Genomic DNA, 12785 nt, shown 5'->3' with positions numbered 1-12785 from the left:
TACAGTGTTATTGTGATACTGTTTGTAAATGCAATAGTAAAATTAAGGTGGATTTTGTACATTTTTTTTATCAGCAAAACATTCAGAAAATATTGCAGCATTTAGGTTGATACACGAAAATCACACGTAATTTGATTTTTCCACAGGACACCCTTGAGGTTAGTCTGAGGCACCCCTGGGTGACATGGCACCCTTGCTGGAAAACACTATTGTTCATTCAGTTTGAAGATCAAAGATTTGGTAATTTTATTGTATTATTTATATTACACCAGAACATTTATAAGTCCCAAATGTGTTAGTTAGATTAAACTTTAGTACATGTCTAAAGAAGTGGCTAGTAAATTCATCTGTAAAAATATTCACCTGCAATAGAACTATTATGTTGGTCTAATAAAGGTGCCACAACCTACAGCAAAATTGCTTCAAAAAGTATATATCTGAGTTGTAGCCCCAGCATAAGGAACATGTCTCTGAGAATTCAATGCACCATGTTAATTCCTCTCCAAGAGGTCCATGCTCCTTCCCATGACATAGAATGTGGGACAATCTAAGGTCCTTCAAACACTGGAGAAAATAAAAACCCACACATAGTCAGGAAATGTATATTATATACCAATATATTCATATATTTTGTATTAACCATTATCATTAACTAATTAGATACACAGGTGTGATTTGCAGTCACCCAACATATAGATTCAATACCACACATTGTCACACCCATTGCACTGAGTTTCCCTAATGCAGTCTGCAAACATGTTGTTTCATTGGAGGCTCCAAATGACATATACTGTATTTGAATCGGAGCCTTGTGACTGGTAAATGAGAGAATATTACAAACCAATTCCAGTGTTTTATGAAGAAATGGTAATTAATTAATATCTGAGCCCTGTACACTTATTGCAACTTCTTGTTTGCAAAAGGGATATCAGCATGTGTTTGGGGATGTCATACCACTTTAGTAATCCAATGGCAATATACTCTATATAGCCATATTGATAGCATTCCTGAAAAATAGGCTCTGTATGCTGTACACTATATTCAGTTTCTTAAAGAGTTTTTGGTATGGTCATGAAACTTCTACTTAAGTATTAATATGTATGTAAGTGTGCTGATGCTATCCATAGTGTACTTAAATGGTATATCAGTAAAAGACAGTACTATATGTACAATCCAATACAAAGGGGTTTATACAGTATGTCAAGGGCGCAGAAAACTTACCTGACAAATCTTGCAGGGTTGCACACAGTTATATATTGTATCAAATGGGACTTGTCTATAACTAGTTTTAAAATGTAATGCAATTGTAGCATTGTGTGATGCATGTTTCAGAGACTGTGCTAAATGTTAAGTATTTGAATACTTTCCCTTTCATTAGATGAGTCCTTCACTTTTTATTTCAAAATGTCCCTCCTAATCTTCCTTTGGAGAGCATGTGTTTCTTTATGTTGCATGTGCCTTGTTTCTCTTCTCATAGAAGAGGGGAAGCGCCTTTGGAGCATTAGTGACGATCCTTTTCTGTAGCACAAGGTCAACATGACAATCTACAGACAACGTCAGTGTATCCTATCATCAGTGACTTCCACTTGGTGTCAGGGTCAATGGGAGTTTAACTCCAAAGTATGAAAATGCATGCTATCAATTGGATTTCATATACATTATTTGATAACAAATTGAGCTAAAAATCGCCAAATTAGGATATGAACTACCTATAAAGATGCCCTATTGCCCTGATTTTTTTTAATTTAAATTATGTACAGGTATTTAAAAGTTATTCTCACTCCTACTGTATCTCCTAAAAAAATGTAGTTTCCAAAGCGCTGGTATTCCATTTTATATCTAAAGTAATATTGGGAGCATTAGATTTTTTTTTTAATGTATAGACAATTGACCCTAAAAGGTGTAATTTCATCTAGATTTGAGCTTGATTTTCTAGTAATATGCCACTAAAAACTATATTTAACATGAAATGCCTAACTTTAAATGTCCTGATAAGTGTGTAAATTACTATGGCGGTCGAATAAAATTATGATCACCTTCAAATGACCCATAATTAGACAGCGGAATAGATAAGATATTTTTTTTAATCGCATGACATTTCTACACAATCCACATTGATGTAAAATAGGAAGGAAAATAATAATCTTGTTTCTTAGGTTTATATATTGGGTTTTTAAATTAGATTATGATATATATATATATATATATATATATATATATATATATATATATATATATATATATATATATATATATATATATATATATATATATATATATATATATATATTCTGCAATGCATCTTGCATTCCCTAATCTGCTTTAGCAAAAGGTAGTTCAAAACAGATAACAGGACATCTAGAAGTTGTATTCGCTTCTCCAATCAAACTTTAAGGACTATCTAAAAAGTAGGGTGATTTTCACAAACAACCTGTGCAGTCTTCATATTGCAGCTAATATCCCCTTCATGTTAGTTTAATATGTTCCGTACTTGCATCCGTCTTCTTTCAGAAGAGACTTTCCAGCAGACAGCTTAGTTGATTTAGCATGGTACCAGTCATGCTCAAAGTCGAGTTGAATAGTAAAATTAAACTTTTCATAATCTTTAGGAAGAATTTTCCAGACGATTTCTTTGCATACTTGATGGCAACCAAAATATCACAAGCTCATAACACATTGGTACCTTTCTTACTAATTAGCACATAAAGGATATGATTTACACTGAATAAAAAATTAAAATGCCCAAAGTATTGACTTCTTCGGGAATCTTATTCATTACACTAGTCAAGAAGGGGGAAAAAATGAAGCTACTGATAGCTCGTTCCAGCTCTTTTTATCAGGAGAAGTGTGGAAATAAAGGTAAGCACGTGTATTGTTTAATGAATGCTTTGGCATACTGTATTTGAACAGGTCTAATTGATATTAGTTACTAATATAGACATATCCAAGCAAACATTGAAGAAGTATTAACAGATACGTTAAAAATAAGATTTTGTGCACAAGTAAACACATTGTTCCAAGACAAACTATATTATCATAACATGTAATAGTATTCTAATTAAAGCTTTGACGTGATGCACAATTTTCATATTTATGTTCTTATTTTTTTTTCAAACATTAGACGAAGTTGCATTGTTTACAAAAATTTATTCATACAAACTTTGCACACTTTATATAACATTGATCAATTCCCTAGTTATAGATATGTAATATGTGTAATACTTGCTTTTAATTATTTTAATAATCAGTTGCACACAAAATATAGACTGACATCTATGCAGATCACTGTATGACAAATCTGCTTAATTTCGTAAGGCGCTTCTGTAAATTATACATTGGATTCGCTACGTGATTACTTGAAAATAGTTGCTGCTATTACCACTATACTCTAAACTAGAGAACATTAAGAGCAAAGAAAAAGCTATTTCAACACTACAGCTAACACAAAATACAGAAAACCTGCCCACTATTAGCGAACACATAGATGAGACTAAAATACAAGCTGATGTGTTGCAGCATTTTAGGGCCACAAAAAAAGCCATCTGTGATTCGTGGCGATTTAAAAGGCGAGTAAAGGCACGAAAGCTGCAAACTGCATCCCGCGTCACATTGCCTGAGGAGAATGCAAAATTAAAGTAAGATTGATTTCATTCACAGGACTCGGGCACAGATCGAAAGCCTATGTGCAACTACTGTTTGCAATAGGATCAACTGGCCGTGATAATCCCACGTGGGAAAGCATACTCGTTTCTTTGATTTATCACCTCATTCTGATCAGATTGGTAAAGGAAGCTGAAAGGTTTTCGTAAACTTTCCTGTCAGCTGTCCTGTTCTTGATTTAGACATTGCTGAGTGACGCGGATGAAGGCTTTTACAAGATTTCTTTTTTTTTTTTTTTCTTGTAAATTGAGAGAAGAAAAAAAAAGTATATATACATATATTTCTATACATTTTCTTTGTAGACATTTGCATGGTGGAGGAAGATGACATGTTAATATAACAGGATGCTACATATGGTTTTTTTTGTTTTTTGTTTGTTTTTTTTAGCATTTGCTAGACAACATTTGATTTTGGATATTTTGTGAACACTACACATTATGTTATGACAGAAGTTTGTTTTATGAAATAACTTTTACTAAGCAATCAGCCGTAATGTAGAAAAATACATTTTACCTTTTAAGACTCAAAAAATAAAGAACAAAATGTTAGTAGTAGTGCATAAGTATTTAGTAGTAGCTACAACATGGGTTCCTAACTTTACAATAAGTTGGCATAAAACATAACAAAATATTAAGAGCTATTCACAATTGTTAAAATATATGACGCAGAGAGAAACAGTACTCAAATAGTGCAGGACATAGGAAAGGGATACAATTCTAGGAGAAAACAGCAACATAAATAAATACCTTAAATAAAAAGCTCAAAGAAGATATTTTTGGTAGTTTCACAGGATGAGAAGCATGGACAGCACTGGAGAGTTACACAATTGTACTTTGTATCAAGTTCCAATACAAGCTACCCATTGTCAGTTAGGTAATGGACCAAAATGTAGTTCTTATTTCCCAAAGTCTATGACAGGCCCAGAACCATCTACTTCATTTTGGGCAGTTCCTTTCTGCATTGTGCTGTATCTCTTCCAGTCTCTATATTGTCAAACCACTGGTAGATATTTAATGACAGTGTTGCTTTGCTCTGTGGCCTGTCCAATCAGTAAGAAGAAGAACAATATAGAGGGCTTTTGATTCAAATTTGTTTGGGTCAGCACGGGAGAATTATACTCTAAACAGAATTAAGGAAAGCAGGGCAATTGAAATGTCTAACAAGGGGGGGGGGGGCAGCTCTCCTGGATATAGGTTCGTCTTAAAGGAGCCTGTGTCCAGATTCACCATGGGGAAGAATCGGCTTCAGCAATTCTCCCAAATCATTAGCATCATAATGCTCTTGTAGTGGGGCATCAATGTCTATGTCCCGTAGCAAATGGTCAATATTAATGTATTCAACCCTGATGTGGATACAAATATTTATCCATGTCATTTGATTTAGTTACAAAAATAGGAGCAAATTTTCTTAACAACGATTGTCTTTTTTTCTATTTATTTTTATATAAAAACATAAACATCTCGTTCGAATTATTGTTCTCGTGCACACTTTATATTAATTGTTCTCTATTATTTATATATATTTATACATAATATATATATAACTTATTGATTGGTCCCCAAAGTAGATCTGTGCGTTCTCTAGTGCTTTTGTACAAAAGAAAAACGATATTATTATCAAAATATTCATTTAATGGCTTTACTTCATACATAAATACATGTTTGGAGATGACACAGGAGCGATGATTGTTCAGTCACTTTGGACATGACTTTTTGATTTGTTGGGGTTGTATACACAGGGTGGCTGGTTTTTCATCGCTACAAGTATGCTACTCGGCGTCCTTTATTTTTAATTCTTTGTTTATACCTTTTCCCCAGGACTGCTGCCAAGTATTTCTTGACAGCCATTTGTTTTCTGTAGCGGCTGTAGCTGTCAGTGAAGATGCCATCTGAGTGTCGTTTGGAGAGTGGTTCCGAGTCCTCTTCCAGGCTGCTACTCACCCCACTGCAATGGCAAAACGCAAGAGTTGCAAACAGACATCTCTCTACACTGCCCCTACCAGGCTGTCTACTCTAACAGCACCCCATGTCCGTAATACCCAACCATTAACACTGAGCATGCAGCGCTATAAACGTATACAGAGTATGACTGTAAATGTCCAATACTCTGCAAAACGAAAAGTGCACTCCAACATAAAACTGGAGGTGTCCAGTATTAAAGATGCTGGTGCTCATTGCCCACCCAGATGACATCTAGCGTGTCCCAAACAGCAACAACAAATACACTAACAAGAGCATCACCAGAACCTGGCTTTCATTAGAAGGCGCTCTTATGGTTGCACGTGTTTTGAAAAAGACATTATAACTATGCAGTGCAGCATGCTACTTTAGGGGGAACTTACCTAACTACCTAATAAAATGAATCTGCTTCCATAAATCGTGTACGTTAATATAATGTATATTACTCGAACTAATGGACACTTCTTAAGACATAGATACTTTCTCTATAACAGAGTCCATGACAACCTCCTTTACATACTTTAAAGCACAATACTAATCTAGCCTAAATGAACACTGTATCTTGCATTGGATATGAAGAAGAGACTTTATTTTGTTTATTTTTGAATGAAAATTGTCCTAAGTGTACATCGTTAGGCTCAGCAGACACCCTCTGCTTTTCCAATGTTCCACTGTTAATTCACATTTGCAACTAGATCACAACGGTTATCATAATTTGATACACATTTTATGTTCATAATATGATTAAACTATCACTGATTTACTTGTGTTCTGAGACAGAAATCTGTGACAATGAAAACATCTCATCTTGTAACACAAAGGACATAAATAATTACAATGGGGCTCCCTTTTTATCACGCCTATTTGAATGTTAAACATACAGTACCATCGTATGTCAATATACTAGTGCTGCATTCTCTTTAGCCCCAAGTCTTATTGCTTTCAAGGAGGCAAATAGCGAGAAAAATATCGTATTGTCAAGCCCAATTATTGCAGTGTAAATTCTGAACAAAGGCTACAAACATCTGCCACGGTGCTATCCAGGCTCCATCAAGCAACCTTATGCCTTGATCCTCCTGTTAGACATCTCCCAACGGCCCCTGTCTCACTACCAATCACTACAGGGCTGTCCTGTCTTTTGCTACTCTAATTGCCTCAGGGGCTCTCTGTCTAGCAATATGAAAAGAGTTGTGTTTGTCATTCGAAATATATGGCAGAAATGTCACTGTAATGATTGGGGCCACATTAGGGCTGACTTTGTAGCGTCGTTTAATTGCAAGACACTGTATTATCTGTATACAAACGCTGTCTGCACCTGAGAATGTAGGGTGCTCTCCTCACTTAATCCAAACATATACCTGTATTAAGTGCAGTGCTATATAGAGAAATAAAGAATAGAGGCAAAGAATAGTGTCCTCAAGGGAAATGTTATTTGTAAAGTTTTGTCAGGGCAAATACATTCTGCTAAAAGGGAGGACTTCAATATCGGTCTAAGCCCCACCCTGCTGTGTATTGATTCGAAAATATACATTTTTAACTATATCATTAAAATTGCGGACTGTGGGAACTTGTCTATGACAGTCTATTCTCTCTACCGGGCAGACAACAGTGCAGAAATGCAACTGTTGGACTTATTTCCCATTTCCCTTAGATGCATCTCTATGCAGGTCTCTAAACTGTTCTCACTTCAATAAGAAATGTTTGTGAATGTATCATTTTTGTAAAGAACATATAGGAAGAGTTTACCAAAATCAACACATGTAACCGTTCTAAAGCAAGAACTCACAGGTTCTACTAGCTAAAAGGGACACATCAACACATACTGTGAAGTTGAAGTCTGATAATTTATGTCGACAGTCCGGAGACAATATATTCATCACATGAATTATTCATTATGAAAATGTAATGCTTTCCCATGGGCTTTATTACAATGTTACCTTCTCCTGAAATCTTTACTACACACGGTTACACTGCACAACGGTGATGGATTTATAAAGGACAGCAGTACCATATTAAACTATATTGAGGATGGATTCAGCCACAAACGATTTGCAAGAAGAATCCAGGTGGATTGAAATGACATTATATAGTAGACGTGTTCCGGTAAAGCAGCACAGTCTTATTTAAATAGGACAATAAAACAAATAATCTTTCGCTTCCTGCTTCTGGAAATATTCTTAGTATGCTCCCTATGTTGTTATTTTTTATCTTACATACTGTATACGGTGTTCAAGCCTTTGTGTTATTTTCGTGATCCAAGGTGTCATCTAAAATATTGTATGCACGTTTTAAGCAATGGGTGCAAATATTCACTTTATTTTCAAAGTTAAACCTTACCCTAAGCGTTTGGCCATCAGAGTATGCAGGTATTTTCTCGCAGACAATTGCCCCAGCACATTCCTATAGGCTTGGTTTAATAGATCATCAGCATGTCTGACAACAGCAAAGGAAAAAAAAGATTTTAAAACAATGAAAGATTATTCCGGGAAATCTGACATCAACATGTGTTGTTTTTCAACAAAGAAGCATTTCTCAAAGGAATGTGGGGGAGGTGCAGCAGCCCCAAACCGCTTCCTGATTATCCCAAGACCTATCTGTCATGGGGTCATGTTTTACTCTGTTCATCTGTTATTCTTGATATATTCCTTCCTCCCCACATCTCTATCTTCTAATTATTGCATCACACGATTCTTTCGCACTATTAGTTTTTTTTTTATTCCAGCCAAGACGCTGCTTATTTGCAAGATACCACCTGATTAGCACTGAATTATATTAATCTCGCTGTATTTCCATTCCTCCTTTTAAATGTGCATCTTCTGTACATTAATGTGGATGCATTGCATTCTTTGCCATATGCTCTGACATGAAACAGAAACACGTTTATGTTGTTTTCAGATTGTATTCGATTATTTGTGATTATGGAACAGATCATTTTAGTTACGTTTTAATTTGCTTAGGGGGAGAAAAAAAAGTCTAAATTCACCTCTTTTCCGGTGGGTAATAAAAGGAGTACATATCATCTAAGACCGTAGCAGGGTTTCCTATACCAATCGGATCATTATCAAAAGCAAAATCTGGAAGAGTGTTGCCATCTTCATCGTACACTTCATCTTCAAGCCTAACAAGCAACCAAAAGGAAAGGAGAAATGAATTGTCAGCCTCTTAATTAAACAAAAATGCATAATGACTTGATCAGTGCCTTTCGGCACAATGTTATCCCTGGCAGGGGTTCATTTTCAGTGTCTGTATTACTGGTCCTATTTTTCCCCCTGAATATTGTTCGGTGATGAGATGCCAGACGCTGATGGAAAGAGACCCCCTGAGACCTTATCAATCTGTAGGTGGGCGTGAGAGAAATAACAAGAGCAGCCCATCTGTGATCTGACCTGAGGTTGGGGCTGGGCCAGATCGAGCTGCCAAATCCTACAATCATTAGTAGAGGGAAAGAGAGAGAAAGAAGGGGGGGGGGGGGGAGGAGGGGAGTGAGGGAACCAACTCTCCATTATTGGCAGAAGAGCATCATCAAACAGGCTATCAGCTTCCAAATATTAAAGCAGAACACAGAGCGTTTGCCACGAACCACAAAAAATACTTAGCATTATCATCACCCAGACCTTTCCTTGGAGAAGGAGGGGGGAATTGGACAGACATTCTTTAGGTCCTGACTTCTCAGATGTTCGTTCACTTTCCTGCCAAATTCCTCCTTAAGATTTTTTTTTTTTTTTTTTTTTACTTTGTATTTGTCGGGATGTAGGTTAGCGTAAGCTATTTTTGTCAGTTTGCTCTGGCAGCATTGTTAATAATAGATGTTTCGAAAGTGTTTTACTCTTGCTAAATCTGGATCATGATTTAGCTGTGTCGGATTCTCAGTACCGCAGGCAAATGATCGTGGGTATTATATAGATCAACTGTGCCAAGTGAATGGGCTGAGAGAAGCACCCAAACAGGCCCCAAGTATTTTTAAACTCTCCTTGTTTTCAGGTCAGAGACAGAGGCACGAAACAGCATTTAAAACAAATCCTCAGTAATAATCCCCATAACAGATAGATGGAAATACGGTATATTTAGTTTTAGAATGCATTTGACCAATGCACTAATATAATTGTACTTTACAGTGGACTGTATCTTTACACATTACATATTGTATACATTACATTGTTTGTCCTATACATCTGCAGTTTTGCCTCTGTTTTAGCGATAACTAAACATAGAAACCCCCAAACTCTCAGTGACAAATTGTATAAGAAATGTTAAGAAAATCAATACATTATTATTCTGAAAATTAATGACCAGGGGATTTGCAAGATATTAGACTTGCGTGCGACGAAACAATGATATTTCTGTTCATACAGATGCCATGTTACAGACAGTCCCAATAGCATGTATTTAAACATTATTAGTTTAAGCAAAAAAAATTATATTCTGTTTGATTAGACAAAGATGAATATCCCTTTCTGTCCTAGGTTTTCGACTATTGGTCATTTCCCTTCCTTTGATGATTCCTACTGTGTTACGTCATTTTTATATCCTCGGGGCTCTATTCTTAAATAATCATTATCTTAAAGAGAGACATACTAATTGGGCTGTCTAGTTTCATATGACAGCAATAGCATAGTGTGCCACTGAGCGACCTGCATTTCTGCATCATACTACATGTCATATTTCCCTGTCTTTACACTAAATAACTGGATTCATAACACCATAAATGGAGAGTATTAATTTCTAAGCTTTGGCATTAAAGCTAGCTGGTTGTTTCAGTATGTGCACCTATATTGATGTCAGGTATGATCGTGAACGTGAACAAAGCATGAATCTACTGTACTCGGTAAAGGAAAAACGTGTTTTTTATTGTTCGTGTCTCCTGTGAGGTCCAGACCATGTGAGCTGTATTTTACCTTTAAAATAGTTAAATGAAACACGATTTTAGAAACAATATAAGGGAAACTACACAGCTCATTCAACATCTGTAAGATGATGAGTTTTGATCGCACAATAGCAGCCAATTGACTTATTTGAATTGTACTGTATGTAGATATCGTTCTGTAGCTCTGCCAGAGAACAGCAGCTTTGGGGCTTCCCTGTATGTCATATCTTTGTCTGTGAAGTCTCTGTTGGCATTGCCGAACAGGTGGTCCTTCCTTTCACAAGATTGTACTGTATTTCTCGCTCCATACTTCTGTACCCGCAGCCTACCTTATTTCATTATAGGCATTGTTAGCCCCCTTACATCTTTGCTTCATTTTACTATAATGCAACATTTAGCAAATGTACAGCCTCAGATAGTAGGCATTACAGCGAAAACACAGTCAATTGCCCATGTACCGATGCAGAAACAGCATATTGTACATCCGATTTCCAGCAGTAATGAGAAATAGGACGTGGGGGGAGGGGGAAGCATATTCAGGTTTAACAACAGGTATTAGTACAAAATGATCATGATTGCCACCAACCCTATACTTGCCTAAGTGCCGGGTACTTGAGAGCAGCAGGTGAAGAGTGGACGCTGCAGTGCATTATCCCATACACCAGCAGCCAGGCGAGCAGCGCTTTCCTGCACATTGTCATTCTGCGGGCAAGATAAGTGATAAAACATACTTTAAACAAGCATTTCTCATTAGCTCTGATCAGCCATTTGACCTTATTTAACCATTGCGTTTTAAAATACAGCAGCTAAATTCTACACATATTTACACAGTGTCCCTATTAACATCTCTTCTTGCTACTAAATGCAACACTATAGCTATTTCCAATGTTGTATTTTTGATCTCCGGTATATAAAAGCATGCACGTTTCTTGTTTGTTACCCTTACCATATAAAGAAAATTCCGACTCAAAAGAGAGCTCCTTGGTTTTAAGTTACAGCCAAGTGTCCTGCAAGTTTCTGCTGTATCTGTTAGAATGTGGACTGCATTTCTTTGTCCCTGAAGTTGGGGGTAATAGGTGCACTGGCAGATCGCTGTGGTTTCGATTAAAAGTTTGATGGGAGCCACAAATCCTGAAAAAATGGGGTGGATGCCGGCTGATGTGAGAAATGGACAGAAGGATAAAAAAATAAAAATAAAAATAAATAATAAGGAATAAAAGATAACCTCCCTATCTGGACAAATAAAAGATAGAGGAAGGAGCAAATTAAAAAGAAATAGGCGGCAGATATAAAAGCAGGGAGACAGGGAGTCAGAGAGAGCCTGGTGCAGTCTGTGATGAGTCTTGGGCTGAGATGCTGACAATGAGATCTGATCTTCTCTAAGATACTTCTCCTGAGGCGTTTCTATCTAGCTGTTTTCTTCTCCTTCTTCTGCTGCTATTCAAGTTCACCAGCCCTCCGCTCTTGTATATGTATATATATAGATATATATTTTAAATATAAATATATAGTTAGCAGAGAAATTGTCTGCAAACACCGCTTTATGAAGAGCTGTAAATGTTTGTCTGCATATTACCTTTAAATACGAGCTGTGATTCTGTTGCGCTCGGATTTTTATTCATGAATCAAACGGCTTCCCCTTTTTTCAGAGTGTAAGTCACGTAATGATCCGGTATCAGAAAAGACGTCATCAGGCCAATTCCTCCAGGAACATAATAACAATTCTCATCTTTCCTTACAGATGATCCGATCAGAGTCATGCGTTTTCTTATAAATATACTGACATACATATCCCCTCCCCCCCACCCCCCATCTTATTTCCTCACCACTGATCCATTTTTTCCCATGTTTGTCAAACATGTTCCCATTTGATAATACAGGTGACAGAAAAAAAAGACATTTTCATTTTATATGACAAAAAAAAAAAAAAGTTTAAAGCAGAAGCACTTTCACGAGTATACAAGCTGCCTGTGAACGTATGCTAGCAAATACGCACATTACATGTACTGCACAATAAATACTGAATGGGGATATGCCTGCAGTAGATACGTATGAACACAGCACGAACAATGACATCAAATATACTGATCTGTAACAGTATGATCAGGTGCTGGTGAGTTTTCATTAATACTTCATTTTGAAACTAGATAGCCATTGAAAGATTGTACTTATGCCTTGATCATCTCACAATGTTTATTGAAAGGAGCTGTCCAGTTATGTGGTGCTGAACAGGTGATATTGTTAGTTAAAATACTGTAAATAGATTTTGAATACGTTCACAAGAATATTCAAACCCCCAAACC

At 36.4% G+C, this 12785-nt stretch overlaps 1 protein-coding gene across 3 annotated transcripts; it reads right to left on the bottom strand.

Moving 5' to 3' along the window:
• Positions 1-3074: 3074 nt before the first annotated feature.
• On the bottom strand, positions 3075-12222 carry ADCYAP1 (adenylate cyclase activating polypeptide 1). Of its 3 annotated transcripts, XM_075585258.1 has the most exons (6): positions 12059-12222; positions 11429-11613; positions 11080-11184; positions 8602-8736; positions 7956-8051; positions 3075-5604 (listed from the first exon to the last, which is right to left on the bottom strand). In XM_075585258.1, exons 3-6 carry the CDS (start codon positions 11181-11183, stop codon positions 5418-5420), a joined length of 522 nt encoding a protein of 173 aa, XP_075441373.1. In that variant the 5' UTR covers position 11184; positions 11429-11613; positions 12059-12222; the 3' UTR covers positions 3075-5417. The 3 variants fall into 3 exon arrangements, with proteins under 3 accessions (XP_075441373.1, XP_075441374.1, XP_075441372.1); XM_075585259.1 differs by lacking the exon at positions 11429-11613; XM_075585257.1 differs by lacking the exon at positions 12059-12222 and having other exon boundaries at positions 11429-12042.
• Positions 12223-12785: the final 563 nt, after the last annotated feature.

This window comes from Ascaphus truei, chromosome 2 (assembly GCF_040206685.1).
Source record: "Ascaphus truei isolate aAscTru1 chromosome 2, aAscTru1.hap1, whole genome shotgun sequence".
Taxonomy (NCBI): domain Eukaryota; kingdom Metazoa; phylum Chordata; class Amphibia; order Anura; family Ascaphidae; genus Ascaphus; species Ascaphus truei.
This window is presented reverse-complemented; position numbering and strand designations above follow the sequence as displayed.

Excerpts from the sequence above, each read along its gene's own strand:
- ADCYAP1 (XM_075585258.1), bottom strand. The coding sequence starts at position 11,183 with ATGACAATGTGCAGGAAAGCGCTGCTCGCCTGGCTGCTGGTGTATGGG. Across the intron at positions 8,737-11,079 it reads CTCAAGTACCCGGCACTTAG|GCTTGAAGATGAAGTGTACG; the intron begins GCAAGTATAGGG and ends GTTGCTTGTTAG. Across the intron at positions 8,052-8,601 it reads TATTACCCACCGGAAAAGAG|ACATGCTGATGATCTATTAA; the intron begins GTGAATTTAGAC and ends TGCTGTTGTCAG.